At 42.1% G+C, this 24694-nt stretch overlaps 2 protein-coding genes across 8 annotated transcripts; one reads left to right on the forward strand and one right to left on the reverse strand.

Annotated features, from left to right (window-relative positions):
* Positions 1 to 1098: 1098 nt before the first annotated feature.
* LOC119975884 (zinc finger protein ZIC 4-like) lies at positions 1099 to 17736 on the reverse strand. 4 transcript variants are annotated; one of them, XM_038815791.1, is made up of 5 exons: positions 17596 to 17736; positions 12578 to 12611; positions 10578 to 10638; positions 6152 to 6760; positions 1099 to 2966 (listed from the first exon to the last, which is right to left on the reverse strand). In XM_038815791.1, the coding sequence occupies exons 4-5, from the start codon at positions 6621 to 6623 to the stop codon at positions 2530 to 2532; spliced, it is 909 nt and encodes a 302-aa protein (XP_038671719.1). In that variant the 5' UTR covers positions 6624 to 6760; positions 10578 to 10638; positions 12578 to 12611; positions 17596 to 17736; the 3' UTR covers positions 1099 to 2529. The 4 variants fall into 4 exon arrangements, with proteins under 4 accessions (XP_038671719.1, XP_038671718.1, XP_038671720.1 ...); XM_038815790.1 differs by having other exon boundaries at positions 10562 to 10638; XM_038815792.1 differs by lacking the exon at positions 12578 to 12611 and having other exon boundaries at positions 10562 to 10638.
* Positions 6348 to 24627, forward strand: LOC119975885 (zinc finger protein ZIC 1). Of its 4 annotated transcripts, XM_038815794.1 has the most exons (6): positions 8598 to 8827; positions 9481 to 9651; positions 17509 to 17637; positions 20333 to 21311; positions 22892 to 23055; positions 23533 to 24627. In XM_038815794.1, exons 4-6 carry the CDS (start codon positions 20336 to 20338, stop codon positions 23728 to 23730), a joined length of 1338 nt encoding a protein of 445 aa, XP_038671722.1. In that variant the 5' UTR covers positions 8598 to 8827; positions 9481 to 9651; positions 17509 to 17637; positions 20333 to 20335; the 3' UTR covers positions 23731 to 24627. The 4 variants fall into 4 exon arrangements, with proteins under 4 accessions (XP_038671724.1, XP_038671722.1, XP_038671723.1 ...); XM_038815796.1 differs by lacking the exons at positions 8598 to 8827; positions 9481 to 9651 and adding an exon at positions 6348 to 6368; XM_038815795.1 differs by lacking the exon at positions 9481 to 9651.
* The last annotated feature ends 67 nt before the right edge of the window (positions 24628 to 24694 follow it).

Genomic DNA, 24694 nt, shown 5'->3' on the forward strand with positions numbered 1-24694 from the left:
TTTATAAATTGAATATAATATTACTTTTTGTACCATCTAAGACTCCAAAACGTTGTCCAAAAGTTCACCTCATGAGTCTTATTATTTTGTAGCCAATTCATCGCACGCCACTAAATTTGATCAAAATGTAGATTAATAAATAAAGTTTTTTTCATCAATACTATTAGTCGACTTTTATGGACGGTAGTTATTCTTCGATTCTTTCATCGTCTGGCTCTATGCTCATCAGAAAAGTTTCAATTTGCTTCCTATGTCTTTCACGTGAATTTAGAAACGGGTGCCACGTTTTTCAGAAGATGTCTGTCCCCTCTTTTAACTTTCTTCTCGGAGTTTCTTTTATTTTTGACTACGCATAGTTTCTGCGCCGGATCTCGGGGAAAACACAATTAAGGAAAGAAAGAAAGCTAATTTATTTAACGCACTATGAAGGAAGCCAGACGACTTTAGTCATTGGCGGTGTAACAGAGCAAACTGGGGAAAAGATGATTGGATTATTAATATCTTTTCACAGCTGTCCGGACTTTACTGGAATATATAGTAGATTAGGCTTTCTCTGAGGGAGAAGCGAATATATTAACTCCATTTTATTTATCTTGCATAGCAACCTAGTCCCCTTACTGTGCAATACGTTATATCCCCATTTGCAAGGCCCCACGCCACAATAAGGGGGGGCGAGAGCGACTATGCTACCCCGCCCCCCCCCCCCCCCAGCTATGTTTGTGTATGTGTGTAAGGGATGGCGAGAAAAGAAAAATAGCTCATATTTCAATTCTGAATTTTCATTTGGGTTGAATGAAGAAAAAGTTTAGTTTGCACCTCAAAGGATTCCCAGGGCAGAAGTACTTTTGTCAATTTTAGGCCCATGATAGGATAGTTGCACTAAACCGATCCGAAATTATTTTTGCACAGGAGTGGTTTATCATTCGTTTCTTGTATTGACTAAACGTTTTCTGTGATTTATTTTTAATCAGAAAAAGAAATCAATGTGATATATTTTCTGTTCATCATTGGTCGGTCTGTGTGACTATGTTTCATATCTATCCATTACCTATCATATATTGCCACCTTCATTCACCTAACAGCAATAGGAAGCTTTCATTGTAAAGTGTAAAGAACAGCCATTTTACTTTATTTTACAAAATTTATTTTTACAAGACGCAGTTACTTGTGAATTCTGACAATACAATTATAAACAATGCACAGTCCATTCGTACATTGGCAAAGTACAATGTGGCTTCAGTACACATTCCAAAGTTTTCTGCTTAAACAGTAGGATTTCACCGTAACAATACCTCGGTCTTACAACTTTTCACCAACTATTTTTAAGGGTTCCACAAGGGGACAACGCGCTTCGCTGATGTTACAGTTTGAAGAGAATGCGTTTTATTTATAAAGAAAACGTGCGTTCAGCGTTAATAAAAAGTACGAAAATGTTTGTAGCCCTTGACTACAACAGAAATTGACTATATCAATGAGTTAGAGCTTGTTCTTTAGTAGTGGTTAAATATGTATGACACCGAGATAAGACAGAACCGATGTTTTACTAGGCATATTAACGACAAATGGCTCATTTTCTAAAAGTTTTAAACAGTATTCCTAGTATTATCAATTTGTTACAAACCAGTACGAATGTATATCAAAACAGGAGCAAAAATACAAAAAGAAAATGATCCTACATAGTCAAAACCTCCAGTTATAAAACACTATAATTTACAGAACACGCGCTAATTATTTAAAATAATCCAAGAAAAGAAATGTACACTGTCTAATCGCCCTGTAATAAAACACTTTGGGTCATTTATACAAAACGTGTTTTATTGTAACATTTTAAATAAATTATTTCAAGGAAAACAGAACGGAAAAATGGAAAAGAATTATTTAACACAGGTGCCCGCTGCATTTGTCAATACCAATATTTATATATTTTTACAGACTTACTCTGCAAGAATGTCTAAAACCGAAAATGCAATTTGCAGTAATGTTTAAACAAAGTCAAAGGCGAGGCAGGCTTTTAAAGAGACAGTATCCATTTTGTTTTGGCCTTCAAAGGCTTTTTGTTCATTACTATTCACATCAGGTGTATCGAATATGTTCTATCACACTCCTGGCTTTGAAAAAAAGAGTTGCAATGCATTTTCTTAACAAATCGATATTACAGTGTATTTTCCTTCCACAAGAAAGAAAGGTAACAACGAGAAATGGAACAACGATTTTCTTTACACAACATCTTGTGAAAACAATACTATATGTATTGGCAGGACTTGGGAGTGAACGGAGATGCTGCATTGTTCAAGACGTGCATTCTTGATTATAAGCTGCAACTTGTGTCAGATTACATTCGGGATACTTTCTCTTTAACACATATTTGTATATATTTTTGTGTATGCCAGTGCATTACATTGTTTTCTTAGGCGCTAGGCCTCCAGAAACTCAAACAGTTCCCCAATTCCAGTGAAGCAATGGCATTGCTACACCGTATCAACGACTGAGTCATTTATTTTTTTATCGTGGATTTATGTCCGTTTGGCTTTAGAGAATAGTTCTGGGGTCAGAGTTTCTGTAAGGGTGCTCCCTTGGTCCAGGTGATGATGAATTGCTCGGAGGTGTTGGAATCCCGCTTGCTCCAGTGCTCTGACACACATACCATTCGCTCAGGTTAGCTGCGTGGGAAGATGTGATGGGGTCAAGCTGGGGGGCCGAGGCCGGGGGATCCCGACCTGAGTCCGAAGAAGGCGACACCAGCGAAGGGGTGGAGGATTCGTAGCCCGAGCTGGGAGGTGGAGATTTGCAATGGACCTTCATGTGCTTGCGAAGGGAACTGGGGTGGGTGTACGATTTATCGCAGCCTCTTACTTTGCAGTTATAGGGTTTGTCACTCGTGTGCACATGCGAGTGCTTTTTCCTGTCGCTGCTGTTAGCAAAACGCCTGTCACAGCCTTCAAACTCGCACTTGAAGGGCTTTTCCCCTAAAAGAAAACCACAAGGGACAGAGTGATGAGTTCACAGACGTTAAGTAAGGTATTATTCATTCATTATTAAAATTAAATCATTACCCGCTATTAAAAGTGCAACTTAATCACCAACACACATTTGAAGAAATGCAAAATTATCTATTTGAGGCATGCATATTGCAATGTTGTGTGCTGCAGGTACGCGCTTGCAGATTTGGTGTGACGTAATGGTGTATCCTTGTTGGTAAAGTTAAAGCTGCGTTTCGTGCCAAGGCCTAAACAACCGTCACTTATTCAATGTGACTTACAATGGATTTCTGAATTAGCAGGGGTGGGAAAAATTTTAAAAAGTCAGTGAAAAAAAAAGATGCGGGTGATTATTCCAATAAAACAATGCGATATCATTAATTCTAGATCGAATTTAAAAACAGTAAATCTGTGGTAAATATAATTCAGAGCGGCTGCAATGTTAAGGCTGCACGCTTTACAGCAGAGGCCCTTCGCCGAATTCTCAAAATGTCGATTTAATATTGCACCGTAATTAGCCAAACGTTCAGAAAGCCGTTAGAATAATTTGACCTTCACTTGCTAGGTTGAGACGGCCAATCAGCGATATTAGTGTAGTACAAGCTGGTAGTAAGTTAGTGGACCCATGGGGAAGCCCAGACTCATAAACACTGTTATTGTGCCGTGTCTGGAGCGTCCGACAACTATGAGCACGAAGTCTGCTCTGGCAATTCCCGAGAGCTCCAAACTCCTCCTGGCTACACATTTCGCCTCCTTTACTATTAATGCTGTGTATAAAGGAGTGAGTAATATAAGATTAACTGCGACCAATCCTTGTTAAGTGTCACCTCACCAGTTAGCTTAGTCCAGACTAAAATAAATAAGTCGGCCAAAGCCTCCCTGAAATTGACTTCAAACTTTGCAGCAGACAACTTAGAGAGAAAAAATGCCTGGCCGGTGCTGAACTCTACAAGCGGGTTACACTTTCTAATCAATCTTTTAACATATATGTTTAATTCCAGTTTTGGACTTCGGACGGTAATATTTTATAACTGAGGTGACAAAACTACTGAAGCTTCTGTTCACCCAGAGGCGATCTTTTCATGCTTGTTGAAATAAATAATGTAAAAGGAACGGGATTTCAATTCAATATAACTAGCCTATAAAGGACTGGAGCCAATCAAACGGTATGAATATTTTACAAGATAATTACTTTGTTAATAGAATTACTATACTTGCTATTTTTTATTTAAGAAGTTAGCAACAATAGTGTGTGCAATTTTAAGCTGAAAGAGAAATGCAATATTTATCACACTTACAGTGATTAATTGCAACATATGGAGAATGCTATTTAACTGAAGTATGGGAACGTGTAGGCCACTCGACTCAGCGAAACACACCGTCCTTTCATGGGTTACTGTAGTAGATTTAAAGAGAAATATGGTCGGGCGAATGAATTGTTCTTGCAAATTAAGTGCTCATCACTCTAAACGGCTGAGCTGAAGTCCATGAAGTGCTGGGAAAGTTTGTTTAGGCAAGCGCAGACAATGCTATCAAGTGTCAGACGCGCGCACTGCGCCTGTTCTGAGCCCACAGCACAATTTGTGCTATCGACTATCTAAAAATATTAAAAGCAACTCATTCATTACGTGCCATATTTTTGAAATGTCCATTCCACATATTGCCTCCGCCAAAGCGCTTAATAGGTTGCATTTTGTTTACTGAAGGCGGTAGTTTATAGGTGCTACGGACCATCTTTAAGTTACACAGTGAAAAGAAAACACGTTCAGAGTTTAGAACACAGACCGATAAAAGGAACCACAAACCTCCGCTTGTTAAGATGTGCATTCACCTCCATTCCATTGAAAAAGCAATGGACACTGCACACTTACGTAAAGAGTAAATACAAGGAGGTGGTTCAGGCAGCAAGCAGCGGACAGTTTGGAAGAGTTTACAAGTTTCGGTGTAGCAAAGTGCTTCGGATTAAATTGTGCTCACTCATTTTACAGAGAATCTTTCACCCCTTATCGACTCCCTCCCCCCCCCCCCCCCATCCCCGTCGGCGCCACCCCTCTACCCTCCCCCCCCCCCCCCCCCAATTCCCCAACATCCCAAACCACCGCCCCTTCCCAATTCCCCCCCCCCCTCCTCAACTCGGGGGCGTAAAGGAAAACACCGAAGAAACATGACTTGCCAGCACAGAGCTGATCATAAAACATGGAAATCTGTGCAGCTTTTAGGGGGTAGAAATTCGAAGGGAATTTCCCTGTTATGCTTCCTCGGCGAGCAAGGCCGCGCACAAACAATACAGAGAGCGAGTCCTCCTCCCCACCCCCCACACCTCCCCCCACCCCCGCACTCCCCCAGCGACCTGGCGAACCGCTGCTGTAAACCCAATGAATGGAGGCTTTTCCAGGGAGTGTAAACATTTTATCTGTGCAATTTCATTACTTGTAGGCTCTTGAGGCTCTGGGAAGCTCAAACGCAGCTTTACAATTTACTTGCTGCTAAGTGGAACTCGCAGATGTTTTTGACACATGCCCCAGTTTCACAAAAAATGACATTTTCGGAAAACGTAGGCCTGTGCATTTGCTTTCATCAGTCTGCGGCCTCTGACGTGTTTAGATTTTTGTTTTACAAAAAAATCCAAATAAATTAGGGCGCACAGGCACATGAGTAGATTTGTTACAGAACATGATGATTGAACTTAATAGATTTGTGAAGAAGGATACTAACAACAACGAGCAGGGAAAAATATGCAATTGACTCTTGAATAATTCTCAGTCTTCTGCCAAAGCTTTGACTGAAATCTACTCAACGGCACAACAGTGTCCACGGAGGTCCAGTGTCATATTTTGGAGCAATCTTTAACTGTAGCTGTAAGGAACAAAGCTGGTGACTTGCAATTTCACTAGAAATGCTATCAGGCTGCTTTATCATCTGCAACCGGAAGACTGTTTACAGCGAATACATTACAAATTATTTACTTCCCACAGCAAGGCAAAGTTGTTAGAGCTGTGTGATTTACACAAATGCTCCACAAATCAGGCTGTTTTCCAAGCCACATCAAGACCAGCTTCGCTGTCTATTTGGCCTGAAGTCACACTGGTAACAGACCGAAAACATAGCCATTAACTTTCGGCGATAGAAAATGAAGTAAAACATAACGATAATCATCCTGCGAAAATACTGACCTGTGTGAGTTCTTTTGTGGATCTTCAGGTTTTCTGATCTGGCAAAGACTTTGCCACAGCCGGGGAATGGACAGGGGAATGGTTTCTCGCCAGTGTGGACTCTGATGTGATTTACAAGTTTATATTTGGCTTTGAAAGGCTTTCCCTCTCTTGGACACTCTTCCCAGAAACAGATATGGTTCGATTGTTCAGGTCCCCCAACGTGTTCCACTGTTACGTGAGTAACGAGCTCGTGCATCGTGCTAAAAGTTTTTGAGCATGGTCTTTTAGTGACAGGGTCCGGTTCAGTCCACTTGCAGATCAGTTCCTGCTTGATGGGTTGTCTCATGTAGCGAAAAAATGCACCTGGACCGTGGTGGCCAGTTAGGTTCATGTTAATATTCATGCCACCGTAGCCATGTAGAGGGGAAGAGGCAAAGGGATCACTCCTGGAACTTGCTACTTGACTGTAGTGCTCAGACCTGGCGTACATGTCTCCAGGTAGCCCCAGTCTTAACTGTCCGTTCAGATGGTGTCCAGCTGGGGCTGCATGGGAAGCCTGATCATGCAGTCCAGGGAATAGAGAGTGGCCTCCAGCCTCGGGGTGACCATGGTGTCCGGGGTAGCTACCTGTTGTTGATACAAACATTCCGTGGTGAGAACTTGTGCCAGGATATTGATCAGTGAGCCCTGGCATTACTGAGGATGTCAAATCTCTGCGGATGAGGAAGTCTCTACCTGCCGAGATGGCCTGGGCAGTATAGCTGGCATGGGAGTGAGACACCGAGTAACTGACTGCAGCTGCCGCCTGCGCTGGGCCAAAAGCTGCAGTTGGATTGGAGACAGCCTCAGTGTGTCCCGCCATATGATGGTGATGATGATGGTGGTGATGGTGGTGGGGATGGGTTGGGCTGAGTTTAAGCGCAGCGGCGGCTGCAGGGTGCCCCATGTGTTCAGGCCCGAAAGGACTCGGCCCCAGGCGGGGTTCTCCAGCATTCTCCCCAGGGTGCGTGTGTGCCATTGAGTGGGGATGGCCGCTGAGCCCCGGGAAGCCTGTCATGCTCTGAGGGGGGTGGTGATGATGATGGTGGTGGTGAGGTCCTGCCAAATCTACTAATCTCAGCGCTGGGTTTCGTTTGGCAAATGATGGGTCCATCATCGCACTCCCCAAAGCATCCATGCTCATAATGCCTAACAGCAGGAAAATAACAAAAAAAACTTTGTTTTTTAAAGTTACCGAACTTTAGAAACTCGTTCTTTGCCAACGTGGATAGCCATTCGGTGTAGAGAGTGCAGACGGATAGCAGCAGCAGGACGCATTGAGAAACTGAATTGAGATTCATGAACAGCTTTGCAGCCCGTCGAGCTCCGCGAGCAACACGCAATCCCATTGGTCAGTTTCACATGATTGACAATGCCAGTTACGGACTCCAGTCAGGGCACATGCGTATTACAGCAAGTGGTGGGGGTGGGGGTGCTGGAAGGGGGGGATAGTGCAGAGAACACAGTGAAGTCTTTTTTGGCTGCAGGATGTTTTTTTTTTGGTTGTTTCTTGCAACATACTAATTTTATTAACGCCACCTTATAACAGTTCTGGAATATCATCCCCCCCCCCAACCCCCTTCCACCTCCAGCGTTTTTTGTACGGCGGAAGGCCACTTCTGTTTAAATTGACAACAAAATGGGGATCGTTAAAAGTTGAGAGGATCTTGGGGTTTTTTTTAAGCCGCAAAGAATGAATAATTAGCGTTTTCCCCCACTGCGTTAGACACTTGATCATGTTGTAATTCATTTCTAGGAGTTCTGGGGAGGGGGGCGTGGGGTGTGTGTGTGTATGTCGGGGTGGGGGGGGGGGGGTGAGCGGAGAATAAGATTCATCAACCAAGGATAAATTGGGACAGGATTTAACGGTTTTTGGTGAAGGTTGCTCCTCAGTTGTTAACCTCTGTGCATACTCAACTTTCCTTAAATTTTGAAACTGAATTAGGCAAGCTCCTGGTCCCTAGGTGTCAACTTCACGTTTTGGAGCGGGTCATTTGTGGGGGCCGTCCAGCAGCCTACAAAGAACAGTGAAAGGGTATTTATTTTTTGCAGCAGGGATTTGGTCATTCGAGAGGCGCTTGTTTGCAGGACGAATTGAAGCGTTGGGAAATACATCCGTCGGTCGAGCCGGTCAAACACCATCACCTACTTAGCAATACCAATCGCCGCGCCCTGCACACCACTTCATTTCCCCACTCCAGCTCCTTGCCAGTCAAGCAAGAATCTAGTTTTAATGGGCAGGGAAGGAGAGTGTCAGAAACGAGCTGAAAATGAGGTTAGAGCATGGCCTGTTATGATCAGGCGGGAAATGAGTGATTTAAAAAAAAAAATCTTTCCCGACACTAGCCGACTTCCAGCCGTGTTATGTTTTGTTTTTGGGACAAAATCAGACGGCTGGTTCTTCTTAGCTGCTCCAGACGATCAAAGAGATCCCCCGTCAGCGGCATCTGTTAACTTTTTTTCCCCCCTCCTCGAGACCGCGTATGTAACTTTGCTCAGCGTGGACGAACTTATTGAGTTCTGCCTGCAGTGGCGGGTTAGACAGTCAATCTGGAAGCCAGAATCCGGGGAAGTTTGGATCCTCATGGAGGGCTGTGGGATGGAAGGGGTGGAGGCGGCAAGGGAATGAATATACTTGTATTTTCTTAGCCCTTGGTAAGTTACTTGTGGTTTCAATACTGTTTGATTGCCAAGAGATTTGAATTGCCGCCCGCATCACATGGATACAATCGGCCTTTTGCTGTCCTTCATTTCAGAGAGGGGGGGGGGGGCATGTTTCTTATTCCAAGATCCGGTTCGGGGGGACACTTTGCTGCGAGAGTCTGTAAATAATGTAATCTCCGGATAGGAAACTCGCAACGCTAGTGGGGGAGGGGGGGGAGGGGGAGAGATAGCAAACTGGAGTTTTTTTTGTCGGGAGGCATGGGGGGAAAAAATAGGGCAATGATAAATTGCCAGTGGATCGCCACTGTCTATGTGAGCCACCAGTGAGAGACTTTTTCTGACCGAATCGCGCACCATATTTCAGGTTCACTTTTTCATATGTTTCCTCTCATACCGGAACGTAATGCTAGCCACAATCCCTCCCTCCCACCCCTCCCCATTTATGACTGCAACTGTAACTTGCCCTCACTACATTTCGCCCGTTCAATTTGCCCTGAGAGCTGACGTCCGTCTGACCACTTCGCATGTGTGTGTGTGTGTGGGGGGGGGGGGGGGGGGGGGGGGGGAGTCGTTTAGTTTAAAAAAAACAGTGAAGAGGAGGGTAACAAAACCAGGCCACTAACTCAGATATGTACGCTGTGTAGCCCTTTAGTTTGTCCTGCAAGAGTGAAAAAGGGAAGCGGAAACACTGGTGCTGCGCTCTCCGTGGATTTAGGCCGTCGTTCTAAAGGCTGATCTGCGACAGGGTTTGAGCCTTGCAGTCTGGCACTGAGCAGACCTACAATACAAGAGAGAAAGAGAGAGAGAGAGAAAAGGTAGGTTTTTGAAAAGGAGGTGTGAGTGATAGGGTGGACAGAAATTTATGGTGGTGGTGGGGAGGAGGGGGGATGGGTGTGTGGGGAGGGGGTGTGGGTGGATGGGGGAGGGGGGTGGGTGGGTGGTGAGAGAGAGAGAAAAACAGCAAATTTAAGGTGGGAGATAAATAATAAAAAAAGACGCAAGCAGTACTGTACGTGCGAGGAATATATCGAGAGTCAGGCAAACACTCAGAACAAGAAATAACAATATTTAAAAAAAAAGTATGGTCAAATGAGAACACGTGGGGGAAGGGTAGGGGCACGGCGGTGTGTGTGTGTGGGGGGGGGGGGGATCACACAGTTGTTCAAAACAATTCTCTGCAGTCATGGCAAGTATGTTTAATATAATAAATTTGTTAACACCAACCCCCTAAACGTAAATTAGCTGAAGATACGCCATTCAGATAATGCAAAATGTAATGAACTCATATGAACTGTGTAGTGGTAATTTCAATTGTGAGCGTTAAAGGCTTTAGCATATTTAACGTTGTACAGGGGAGGCTAGTTTAAAGTTACATTACTCTCTGCATAACTCTGTACATTTGACCCACTGTTTACAATAAGTGTTTGGATTGCTGGCATCTTTTTTCCCCCCTGTTTGTGCCCATGTCATTTATGTCTGAGGCCATCATTCGTAATCCCCAACTGAATTAATAACCAGCACAATTTGGAGTGTCTAAACCCCCCCCCCCCACTCCCCCGCCCCCCACCGCATGCCCAGCCCCCCAACCCAACACACTCCAAAGCTCTAACGTGTAATAGAGAGCAATGTAATGTGGATCTCTGATTGTTGACACGTTTGTATTTCAGCCTCCAGGGCTTCACACTGCAGGCTTAAACTGGGATTGGTACTTGTGCCGCGGCATACCTGGTCAAGCCCCCACCTTGATGTCAGTTTATCCGTTGTTGTCTGTCCAGCAGTTTATCAGTCGCAAGTGACCGCCCCTAGAAAAGAACACAGTGCTTATGTACCTTGTAATGCAACAATGTTTTCTACAACCCAAACATGGTGTAGTGGAAACTCTAAAGTAAGCTTATTGAAAAACATCCAATTTGCACCGTGTGATTGAGCGTAATACCATTATACTATACAATTATACATCTATTACACGTAACGCGATAGTGACCTCTGACTTTTCCTATCATATTTAGATTGTTGAAATATAAGCACTGGGCAGGAAGATTATTTCACTACAACGGACTTTTGAGAATAGTCACATTCTTTATCTGCAATATACATTGCCGATCACTTTTCTTATTCCTTCATTGTCAATATAAATTTAACCAGATGGCGAGTTTTGTACTTTTGATTTAAGTATAGAATGTATATAGTGCCAGAATGCATGCATTCATATAGACGCCTACAATTTACCTCTTTATTTCCCGTAATTGATCCTCTCAGCCTACCGTTTAATTTACTTGCAAAGATTGTAAACGCTGATAAAGTGCCGAAAAGTTTATTTTTGTTGGACACATGGTTTATATTGTAGTCCAAACAAAAGTCCTCAGAAATGAGCGCGCTGCTACTTCTTGGGTTATCGACAGGATATTTCACTATGTGATTAAGATGTCACAGAATAATACGAGGCAGACGCTATACCCTTCTTATGGCGGGCAGTTCGCAGCTTCCTGTACCCCATTATAAACAGAAAATTATTGCAGAATTCCAGGTTTGCTGACTGCAGGATCAGCATTAAAGAAGTCCAACAGAGATGCTGAGGAACTTTGATTGAACCCTAGTGCAAAGTGAAGCCCGGCGGGAGAAGAAAACATTGGAAATGCAACAAATAGGCGTGGTATTTGTTTTTAGTTAAATGAGAACGGAGTAGTGTAAATTCCAAATTAAATTATTTTCTGGCAATATTTGCTTTCGGAGAATGCGTTGAAATGGACAGTTTGAGGAAACCCCTGCCTTTTTTTTAAATTGAAGCCCTGCTCAGTCATAGTTTTAATGCAACATTTTTATAAACTCCTTTTAATCACCAACTCGATTTGAGAGAAAAAAAAACAGCTAGCAACCTAGTAATTTAGATTCCCAAGATTCCATGCGTTGCATTTGTACCTTTCAACCCACCCACCAAATGTTTAGCCTAATGAACAAGGAAATACTTCATTTTTTTTAACCACAGATTAACTTGACTTGGTTGCATGTGTACGGGGTTGTACATGCTTGCTATTTAAATCTTAAGGTTTAATGTAGGAATCTACTGGCTCCTGCTGTCAACAAATACCATGACCCAACTATATTTCTGGGGAACGGCAATTGTTTCCCCATAAAATCATTCAAAAAAAAATCATGAAAGCCGCAAGATAGAATGGGCTAGATCATCTTATTGCCAGAAATGACTCCATACAGAAAAGCTGTGAATGGCTTACGTTAGTTGTCGTGTACAATAGTTAGAATTCGGTAAATAGCTGCCTTCATCGATATGCATTTTGTAAATATTTGGTTAAAGAATTTAGATTAAGAACAAGTCCTGTAGCACGGTTATGTGCAAAATGTGCAAAGAGTCCCCATTGAGAAACAATAGTAAAACAATGATACTATCTTAGATTAAGGGACTCCAGGAACTATACAGTGCGACACGATACACTGCGGTTAATAAGCATCATCAATATTGAGCAAGTTGGACGACCGATAGCAGGACTACGCTTTACATCTACTGCATTGACAATTTATTATTCCCTTTCATAATATACTTGTCCGATATAGGATGTCGCAGAGAGACCCCTCCCCCAAGTAGCTCACGATGTTAATTTTATGTACCAATAACTGTGGGGCTGTTGGTTGGTTAATGACATTATAGAAAGTATTCGCCAAGCAGCACCGATTGATTTCATTGTTTTATCTTGCCTGAGCAATATTTCAGTGACGATGCCATACCTGCTATGTTCTCATGCAATATTGCAAACGTCAGCTATAAAATAAAAACAAAATGTTATCGTTAATTTGGAACGGTAAAAGGATGAGGAACCTGTCCGGGCAGTATAGTCGTAATCCATAGCCATGAGTATCTGGACGGAAGGAGACATTTACTTCACTGTGCGTTACCACAGTGCTCCCATCGAAGGAAGTTAGGGTGTGATAACAAGTTATCACCATGACGCAGAATACTAGGAATCTTATATATATCATTTATATATTTCCCTTAACATCACAATTTATACCTTTATTAAGACCATGGAGTAAATATGCTGCACATAGATTCTAAATTGTATAGAATATTCGACATTTCGAACATAACATTCCATTTCAGATAGGCATATGTATATGTAAATTCATATATGGCTAGTTCATTTACCTGGTGGGCTGACGGCGGAGAAGGCGATCTAGTTCAGGTTACCTATAATCAGTGAATGGCTGGGAGTCTCAAAAGAGCGAAGGAAAATAACTAGAAATACAACAACTTGCACAACCCATTCGATATAATATACATACAGATTGGATCGATGCCGAATTGTTACACCAAAAAGCCGCAAGATTTACATTTCAGAGGTTTGAACTCAGCGATTGATTTGTGTGGTAGATGCAAAGCATCATATTTGTGAACGCTATTGTTTTTTTTAATGTTTTACAATCACAGGTCAATTTAAACAATACACGCACACACACCTGTGAATTCTACACATTTGAGCGTTATTCATATCAGTATTGCCAGAAATATTATGATAGATCTTAGTGGGCCCACAGGTTGAGCGGTTTTATTTCCACTGAGTAAATACAGAATAATTGTGAGGAAACCATCTACACTTTTAAAGTTGTGGTCAGCCTCTTGCCAGTTATTGCTTTTCTTCACAAGCAATTAGCTTTGGCCTTAACATATCGAGAAATATATTTCTGGTGACTTCTATGTCTCGGCATTACATCTCTATCGTTGGCAAAGGATATTTTAATTTTGGTAAAGTTACTTTCTGATACGGTCCGACTCTACGTGCCTCTGATTTAACACTGAAATGTCGATACCTGCCACCCCGGATATTAATAAACAGGGCATAAACCTATCACGGAGATCAAAGACTCAGTCTTAAATTGATCCCAAATTTGCGTCCAACTTTCATTACACTCAAATCGTCCGTAAATGAATTAAAGAATGCAAGTGTCATAGAATAATATGGCAGTCCAGGCACTTTGGGTCGAAGGTTGTTGTTACAATGCGATGGTCGTCAAATATTAATTCTGGTACTGCCAGGCGGAGAACATTGAAGTACAGCAAACAGCTGCTTGTGGGATGTACTGTCACTGATTTGTACAGTATGTGACCACATAAAACACTGCAAGTGACAACGATAGAGACTGGAGATTGAAAAGCACGAGTTAAGAGGGGACCCACTGCCTTTTTTAAATGTTTGTGTTTGATCCTAATTCCATAGGTAAGTGCTTTATACTGGTCGTGTCATCAGGCAACGAATGCTTTTAAACATTTCCGAATTCATGTTTATTCCAGGAGACAGTGAGCAAATAACAACTTTCGGTCCCTCGGTATATATTGAGTGTGCAATAATGCCATGATAAAATGGAAAGCAGTTGTTTAGTAAGGAAGTAATTTTAAACATAGCTACGGGAATCCCAATGCTACGAACACTTTCTTCAGGCGCATGCAGGCCCATATTTCAGTGGATGTAATTTGAATTTTGCATTTAGCTGCAAGTCCATACTCTGATGATATTAAACGTCGAACTTGTATTAGAACTGGCGACGCCTAGATTTACATAGGATTTGATTGTGTGTATGGTGTGTTAAAAAATTATGGGGGAATACCCGGAGTTGGTAGGTTCAATTTTTAATAAACTATGTCAATGAAAAGAAATTCCAACAAGAACTGTGCCGAAGCAACTCCAGTTTTGAAACATGATAGTGTTGTGCATCTATAGCTGTTCGAATTCATGGTTATACCTGTAAAACACCACTACAGTATCGTGGTTCATGATGAGTGCAATTTTGGAAGGGTATGGGCTTTACTCAGAGACTCTTCCATTGCATTACTTAGCACCTACTTCAGACAAGCCAGCAACACAATGGGATGTTTGACAACCTACAAAAAAGTGCAGTCATAATAACTTTTTTGGCACAATGATGCAGACGAATAGGGAGCCAGATACTCGAATAAGCAGAGACCGAGATAGATCAAGCGAGTCCAATAAAGCAAAATTGAAAGTTGGGGAGCGGATGCTTTCAGGGTGATTATCTATTTTTTTTAAAAATAAGCAACAACATTAACAAATTAACACGATTAGTTTATGTTACTGCTTTCAATTTCTTCAAATCAGTTTTTTTGCTGCACGAACATTGCGTAGCAGTGGGTACCTGACTAAATCGAATGGGGCGGCGTTTTGTCCTGAAGAGCTGAAGAGCTGCTCATGTATAAGATGCATCGAGTGAAACTAACAACATGACTAACTGTGTGAACGCAATTTTCCACAAGAAATCATTGATGTTTCAACTGCCATCGGAGGCATTTGCCTTTTATTTTTCTGTTATATTTGTACACATTTGCCCCCCCCCCCCCTCCCCACATGTCCCATTCAGTTGCTGAATATGGCTGTGGCATTTCAGTTCTTGCTATAGATATGTGTCCTCAATATGAAACATGACTACAGTTGCTGCTAGTTAGGCGCTCGAAAATCTTCAGGAACTCGCAGCCCCCCACCCCTCCCCCCCCCCCCCCCCCCCCGCCGAACCCGGAAAATCTGTTGCATTTCCACGTAAAATGTGAAAACTTTCCTGTCCTGCCGGATTTTTACAGTGGCTTGTTTTTGAGGGTTTTTTTTTAATGGATGGAAGGTATATATTTCAAAACTACACGCGCATTTCCAATGGCATTGCCTCTCCGACTTATTGTTTGTTACACAGTTATCCCGATCCGAAAAATAGACACATGGCAAAAAAGTTCATCCTTCTCAAAAAGTCGGAAGCTTTGAACTTTTAGTGCAATCCTTAAACTATCTACAGCCCGAGAACAAATTCAGTAAATAATAAGATAAATGACTTAGTGTCAGAATATTTTATTTCAGTCTCGGGACACCTTGGTACGTTGTGTGGAAGACCTGCAAAGTTTGTAACGAGGAACTTATGTGAGAATATTATGTAAATAATCTCTCTCTCTCTCTCTCTCTCTCTCTCATATATATATATATATATTACGACGCACACAAACATATTGAAAGTAATTCCAGAAAATGGAAATATCTGTATAACAAATCGGTTAAAATACCAATCACATCTCAACAGCGATATGATGCACGTATATACAAGCAGGCGGATAATGGATAAAAGCAAAGTTGACCTTCAAACTTCCCCCACTCATCCCCCCCCCCCCCCCCCCCCCACATCCCCTCCGCCCCCACCCAAAGTTTCTCAGGCAAACCTCAGGCAGTTGGAATTTTAATTCAAAGCCATGGGCAACTTGAAACAAAATACTAGAAATGTGAGTGTCTGCCTAATCGGAAGTATGTAAAATGCTTAAATGTTTGGCTTTGGGCGCTATTTAAACTAACAGTTTGAGCGGAGCTGAATTTTTGAGTTTGCCCAGACATCTCTTGAATACCAGTTAAATTGGGGGTTTGCTTCGACGAAGGTTTATTGCAGTTCACGCGTAAAAATGATACACAATCTCGGTTGCATGAATAATAAGAAAATAATATGTTAAAACACACACACGTAAGTGACAGAGCACTGAGGCATCTAGCACCGGAATCTCAACGTATCTAACTAGCGGATAGATTTAGCAGCAGAAAAATTGGCATTCCGTTTCCTGGTCCTGATAAAGAGCGTTTACATATTGAACTATTGTTTTTTTTCCCACTCTGGCCAACGACTCTTTACTTTCAAACACAGCTAATTTTTCTCGAAGGTATGCATTATGTGGCATTGTGTGGCTCTGGCACATGTGGTCGGTCACGGGTCAGGGGTCAAAAATATGGTATTTCAAAAGTCGGGGACTTCAGAGCTACTTTTGAGCGCAAAAGCCAAACTGACTAACTTGATTGGGATCAGTTTTAATACTGATAAGTCTACTAAACGAAAAACTATCTGACGCACTGGAACTGTATCAGAAAACCCTAAGTACATGATGACATTTGGCAAGAGTACGTTTCAAACAACGAGGAAATCCAGATCTGTGTTAAAAAAAAGATATCAATTAAACATGCGGTGCTAGGGTCAGTCACGAGGAACACATCTGCAAGATAACTTTTGCTTTACAATTGAATTTACATAAATGGCATACCATTAATGGGAATATGTGTTTAAGGGGAGCGTGGACGCAATCACTAATTCATTACCTCAATACTCCAAAGCGTTTGCTTATCGAGCACGCGGGGTAAAGGACACGCGTTCCTCAGCACACTTTTTGGAAAAGTTCCTCTGCACTCAAAGATGCATTCGCTTACCGAACAAAATGCGCATAAGCAAAGCTACACTTTAATGACAGCGAGGTATATATTAGGCGCAAATAAACGGTTGAATGATTAACTTCGTTTCAAGATATAAATCAAAATTAAATTTTAAATTAGATTTAATGAAATAGCCACGAATTGTAAATCAAGTAAAAACAATTCCTTTTGTAAACTAACACTTCCACCCCGAGGCAAATGTTACCCCCACCCCCACCCCTTCCCAGAACAACTAAATGCTTTACTAGCCATCGACTGCAGACAATCCGAGGGAAAATATCGGTACACACAAGTGCATTCGAATGGAAATGTATAATTCAGAGCCATTCGCACCTAGATTGCTTTTATTACAACATGATGGCCCCTGACAAGGGCTATTCTGAGGAAACAAAAATCTGACTGATATCTCCATTCTCTTTTTAGTCAATCGCATTTACATGAAAGATGATGGAAATGCAGAGGTCAGGAGTCGTTTAGTAAAAGTCAGTTGAATACACGTGCCTCTCTTACCGTCCTCCACCTGTTGAAGATGCCTTCGATCTTTTAATTCAGGTAACTTCGAAGTTTAAAAAAAAATCTATTTTGTCGCTTTGACTGGGTAGTCATTCTTCATTTCGCCTTTTCAAGGTTTCGGGAAGCAGTTAGGGAATGTATGATGAAGCAGAAATGAGCCGTCAGGATGATATTTTAATGGCTTATATGTCACGTCGGTGCATGTGGCTTTGAACTCAAGCAGCCTGCGTTTCCTGCGGAGAGCGCCGCAAATCCCACTTGATAACTTCCACCATCCCACAACTTTTAAAATCAGCCCTTCTTTGTACATCAGGAGATGTAGCCCAAAGATAATGCTCGGAGAAACGTTTACTTTCCAGACTCTTAAAGTGTCCCTTTAGAATTTGCACACTCTTTCAGTGAGCAGTAAATCTTTTTGAATCAAATTACTCCTGCTTCTGCTACTAGACTGCTGTGATTTTAATATCCATGTTTTCGGCATATTGCATCATTTAGAGCAATGCCATGATGTTAGCTATTGTACTCGCCCAGCAAGGCAATATCGCGTTCCATTTAATTCTGGCGGTGCAAATACAGGACTAAAGCAGAAAAAAATAACATTTCATTATGTGCACAACAAGCTTGGGATCTAGTGCATCGGAAAAAAGCCAGTTTAACTGGCACCAGACACCCTCGCAAAAGACAATTCTAAATCATTAAACCATCTAAAGATGTGCACTTGGAATTCTCTATCAAACAACCATGTCGCCCTCACAGTCATCAACAAAGTAAGAACAGCCTCAAATCGTCGTAAGCTGGAAATAGGCACTCAACAGTCACCCATTTAAACCCCTTTGCTGCTGCAAAGCTTCAAACGTAGAGTTTCTCCCCCCCCCCCCCCATCCCCACTACCCCCCCCCCCCCCTCCTCCAGCTTTCTAACATTTAATGTTAAACTTGTTTTCTTGAAGAAAAGGCGACTGCAAAATAAGACTGGAATTTCCTTTGCCAGCCAACTGCCAAAGGAAGACATGTAAACCGCCGGGGTTTTCATTTACGCCAAAACCTTCGCGGGAATAATTTTTTTTCCAGGTTAACCTGTTGTACCTTGCTATGAAACCTTTTTATATTAAAAAATGTGTGAGTTAGAAGTCTGCAAGTCTGAGTGTTCGTATAAATGCGTAGTTCGAGAAGAAAAAAAAGTGGGAAGAGAGTGGGCAGGAAACACGGCAACTATCTCAAAGTGCCCTTCAAAAAGTGATGGTCTACTAACAGAGATAATTATTAAAGGATGCGGCAAGGCTGCTTTGTTATAAAATAAGACTTTAACGCACAGATTTAGCTTCAAGGAAACTCATTGAAGTGGCGAACAAAAGGTAAATTGAACGATTCCGATTCTTTGTTGGCTTTTTACGTTTCTATTACTAGAATATAATTAGACTTAATGAATATGCAAACCATTGGCCTCACGTAAATAATTAAATTACTTTGCAGGAACACAGAAGATGGACTTTCACAAATTTGGGGCCGTGAATGGCAAGAAATAAACTAAAAACATGATGTGGAAAAAAAAACTACATTTTTCTTAGCTGGCAGTATTCATAAACCATTTTCCCCCTCTTTGTTCCTGATCAGTGAAAAGAGCACCAAATCTTTTATTTTTAAATGGGGGGGGGGGGGGGGGGGGGGGGCTTACTTGCAGCTATTCTGCGATTGTTTGGGAACCTATAGATATGTATAGGGCAATTCAGTGTCACTGTGGAAAAAAAAGGCCCAAGCAAGATGTTTTCAATCGCCTTTTACATGGGGAAAGACAGGTTAATCAAGGGTTTCGTCTCGAAAACAACCAAGTGTTGTATGTTTGTACTGAATCCAAACATATGCATTTTCCTAACCCAATTCAAAAGAGTGTTCTTTCTCTTTTTGCTCACTCATCTGGGTAAGTGAATTTTCACCGGCGATCAAAAAGATACTGGACAACAAAGGAAGCCGCCCGCTTTATTTCTCGTCTGGAGTTGCGGCACATTAACGAATTTCAAACAGTCTGACAAGGGGTGACTGATTTGTGAAGTCGAAGAAGACAAGAGTTTTTTTCTTCAGGACTCCTCTCTTCCTCTCCCCCCCCCCCCCCCTACCCACCCCTTCCACCCCCACACCCTCCTCTTTCCATATTATATATATAAAAAAAGAGAGAGGAGAAGAAAAAGAAAGGAAATCTGGGCTCGACAATAATTTATCAGGAGCGACTGTCATGGGCGCACAATACCTGGGATTGATGAGGCGAGCGGGCCAATTAGGCGGCGGGACCAAGGGCGGGAGTCGCTGATTGGCGGCCGGGCGCAACGGGGCAGCACGGCCCTGGCCAATGGGCGGGGACGCCGGGCGCCACGTGACTCCTCCCCCAACTCCCATTCATCAAGGGGATGGTGTTGTCTTTTCAATTCATTTATCTGCAGGAATGATTGCCGCTATCATTCTCGAGCTCACCGCCCGGCTGATGAGGTGAAAGTTTCTCCCCAGGAAGATAAACCGCAAAAGACAATATTGCATGATTTGCGTTTGCAGAGGGGGAAATATCTCCAGCAAATTCCCACACGCTGAAGAGAGGAGGAAGGAGGAGGAGGGGGGAAAAAGGAGTTTTTTGCAAGTCCTCCAAACAGACTCAGAGACTATTTTATATTAAGCAAGTTTCGTTGTGAATTGCCTGTAGCTTTGCTCTTTTTTTATCATTATTCCTTCTGTACCCCCATCGCCAGACGATGCTTCTGGACGCGGGACCTCAATATCCGACTCTTGGCGTGACTACCTTCGGAGCATCCCGACATCACTCAACAGGCGATGTCAACGACCGAGAAGTGGGGCTGGGGATAAATCCTTTTGCTGACGGGATGGGCGCTTTTAAAATCAGCCCCAGCACTCACGATCTGGCTTCGGGTCAGACTGCCTTCACCTCGCAAGCTCCGGGCTACGCCGCAGCCCTGGGTCACCATCCCAGCCATGTGAGTTCGTACAGCAGCGCAGCGTTCAACTCGACCCGCGACTTTCTCTTTCGCAATCGGGGCTTTGGGGAAGCGGCGGCGGCCAGCGCCGGGCACAGCCTGTTCGCGTCGGCGGCGGCTGCGGGCAGCTTTGCGGGACCCCATGGACATACTGACGCTGCGGGGCACCTACTGTTCCCGGGTCTTCACGAGCAGGCGACGACCCACGCTTCTCCCAATGCACATGTAATGAACGGCCAAATGCGCTTAGGCTTTTCTGGGGACATGTACGGCAGAGCCGACCAGTACAGCCAGGTCACCAGTCCCAGATCGGACCACTACGCCTCGACCCAGCTACACAGCTATGGCCCCATGAACATGAACATGGCGGCCCACCATGGGGCCGGGGCCTTCTTTCGTTACATGAGGCAGCCCATTAAACAAGAACTCATATGTAAATGGGTAGAGCCCGAACAGTTGACGAATCCTAAAAAATCCTGCAACAAAACTTTTAGCACGATGCACGAGCTCGTTACTCACGTTACGGTGGAACACGTTGGGGGGCCTGAACAATCGAACCATATCTGCTTCTGGGAAGAGTGTTCAAGGGAGGGAAAGCCTTTCAAAGCCAAATATAAACTTGTAAATCACATCAGAGTCCACACTGGCGAGAAACCATTCCCCTGTCCATTCCCCGGCTGTGGCAAAGTCTTTGCCAGATCAGAAAACCTCAAGATCCACAAAAGAACTCACACAGGTATGGTGACTGTATTTAGAGAGAATGAAATACTGCGAAGCATTTATAGCCGTTTCAATCATATTTTTCTTTTTTAAAAAATAAATAAATGGGACACTCCAAGTATTTATTCAGTAAGCGTGTTGTAAATGCGTTTGCAGATAAATATTTATATCAGAATAAAATTAGCATGTTTAAGTATTTTGATTTCCCTTAACTCCCTGTGCTCTCTGTATTTTGGTGTTGTGGGCGCCGTTCCTTTAAATATTTAGAATGGCATTAGATTTCGTGTAGTTCTGAAAGGACATTAAATGCATTACTTAATGATTCCAGCATTGACGGAAAGCTGCAGATATATTGTGATCAGTGTTTATTTTAAATTGAATTGTTACCGAGCACAATTTTATCCGAAGCGGAAAATAGCCACTGTTGCTGGTTTGCTTAGTTTCGTTAGCAATTCAGAAGCAGCAATTGGAGTGTATCTTTTTGTTTCTCGCTTTCTCTTTTCTGCCTTATGCTGTGTTTGCATATTTATATATATATCTAAATATGTATACAAGAGCGTGCATATATAACTGAAATGCTAACGTTTGTATACGCTGGCGCATATATTTAAATATATTTGTGCGTATACATGTGCCTATGTGTGAATGAATATTGTAATATATATATATGTGTGTGTGTGTGTGCGTGTATCTGTACGTATAATATATGTATACCATTACATATATTTTGGGCTCTCCAGGGCTTACAGCCTTGTTAAAACTTGGTTCACAATGTGCGATTGTAGAGAATATAGTACTGGACAACAATGTCGATGTTAATGACACATAATGGTTAGGTAGTTGTAAAGATTTTGCAAAGTCGAGTTTTAACACTTTCTCGACTATAAAACCTCCAGGGGCACTTAGCAACAATTCACTTCACTGCATGGGATGCCCACTAACGCTGACTCTAAATAAACAGAACTGGAAACGGTTTAATTAAAGCGAAAACGTTAATAGAATTAGCAAATAATCATTTCCGCTATCTTTTTAAAACGCTATTTCAGCGTTTGCGTTACAGAGGGCTGCATTGGTTCGTCATAGGAGCGATGCTTGTTTCGGAGAGGGACGATATTGCATACAAGAAACAGAAATCTAAAACAGCCCCTGTTACATATTTTCAACTTTATTCAACGTATCACTGCAATTCTGAATGGGCAAATAAGCATTCATAGATTCGCACAAGGCCTCCACGGCAGCTGCAACACCGTGCAACCAGCCACTGAAGATATCATAAATTAAGCAAATAATCAACATTTATTAATTAATCTTCTTCATTATTCATAAAATTCCGAGCTGTGTGCTTCGCATGGATTTAAAAGAAAAAATAATCCGCTCTAGATATTTACGGTTTGCGAGGCGTGTTTTCAGATTCCTACGGGAGGGAATTCCAAAATGAGTGCTTGTTTTCACGATGGCTGCTTTCCTGAGATAAATATGTATATATATATATAGAGTCGTAAGGAGGGTGAAATTAATGTGTGTGTGAGTGTACATATGAATAGTGAATCTGAGAAGAGCTAAAATTGTATTAATAAAAATTGTCATTGTTGATAGGCGAAAAACCATTCAAGTGTGAGTTCGAAGGGTGCGACAGGCGATTTGCTAACAGCAGCGATCGCAAAAAGCACATGCACGTGCACACTTCTGACAAGCCGTACCTCTGCAAAATGTGTGACAAGTCCTACACTCATCCCAGCTCTCTACGAAAACACATGAAGGTAAATTTTAAAAGAAAAATACTCGGTTCGGGTCGCGAAGTATTTATAGTTGCATTAAAGAAGTACCATGCGTTTTGATGGGGGTGCAAGGAAATTCAATGGTCGCCTTGAATGGCTGACAGCTTCAACACTGTGTACATTAAATTAAAGAGATACCACCCCCTTTTATAACCTTGTCTGGTCCACATATTTTATTTTATCATAGGTCAAATCTGAACATCGTTGACAGCCATAGCAGTTTTCACCTTTCTGAAAAATTATTTCGGGCATTTTCTTTTGGCGACTTTATTACTAAACAACTTTGGGATATTGCAACAGATTTTTAAAAAACACGAGTTGGAATTTTTGAAATGCCTTGTTAAGCTCTGTATCTTGCATATATATATTCTTTTCAAATTTCTAACAAAGCTTTACAGGAACGCCATAGTTGTCTACAGTCTGATATCGTGGATGTTTTTTCTCCCTCTCTCTCGCTAGGTCCACGAAGCATCCTCTCAAGGGTCACAGCCTTCTCCTGCGGCTAGTTCTGGCTACGAGTCCTCAACACCTCCCACCATCGTGTCGCCGACAACAGAAAACCAGACCAACAGTTCAATGTCCCCGACATCGTCCGCAGTCCACCACACATCCAACCACAGCACGCTCTCATCGAACTTTAACGAATGGTACGTTTAAGTAAACATACATCAAAAAATACAAAAGCATACAAAAAAACTTTTCAGAAAAGACTCCAAAGTTACGATCGCGAGGAATCAAAGACAAAAAAAAGCTGCCAATAGACGCCGGGAGGAATAAAACAGGAAGAAACCCAAACCTTTGAAAGGTTGCATAGTAGCGAATTTTAAAATGCATGTAGGGACGATGCTATTTCTCTAGCCATTGCCTAGTGCTAGGTTTAAAGAAAGAACTGACACAGCTCCGAAATTGCATGTGTTCTATGGCAGCGGCCTTTTATCTTTCCTTTTTGTAAATATAGAATTACTAGTTCAAAAGTCTAATGTTTGAATCTTGTACATAGGCATATCACAGGGGATTTGTCAAACGTGGTATTTGAATATCTGGGCGACGGTTGAAAAAAAATGCAACTATTTGTTTATGGATGGCAAAAAAAGTTACTATAGTCGATGTGTACCAAAATGTGAATTACTTTGTATTTCAGTCTCAACTGAGCACCAGAAAGCTAGCAGATACTATTGTTATTAATGTGCTTTTTGTATCCAGTGCAAACCTTTCGTCCCAAAGTCTAGTCGGAGTAGTGAAGTGTTCAAAGTGTTGCTTGTTATGTCAAAAAAAATCGTAGTGCAAGCTTGGAACTCCGTGTTAAAATGTAACTTTGTTTTATGTAAGACTTGATATTGAATCAAAATAAGGAATTTATCCCTTCCTTGCTTTCGCAGTTGCGATAAATTTATGTATATATCCCCAATCTCCATATTTATCCGCATGTACGTAAATTACCGGTATTACGTGTTACAGATATTCGATATTTATGAAAGATGCATTCGTATGTAAAACCTAGTTTACAAACTGTTCCATAACATTTCGTACAATATTAAAGATTCCAAAATCCAATGCATTGCATTCAGTATTTTTATTCATCCCGCAGATTATTGCACATTACAGAATAAAATAATCAAGG

This window comes from Scyliorhinus canicula, chromosome 13, assembly GCF_902713615.1.
Source record: "Scyliorhinus canicula chromosome 13, sScyCan1.1, whole genome shotgun sequence".
NCBI lineage: Eukaryota > Metazoa > Chordata > Chondrichthyes > Carcharhiniformes > Scyliorhinidae > Scyliorhinus > Scyliorhinus canicula.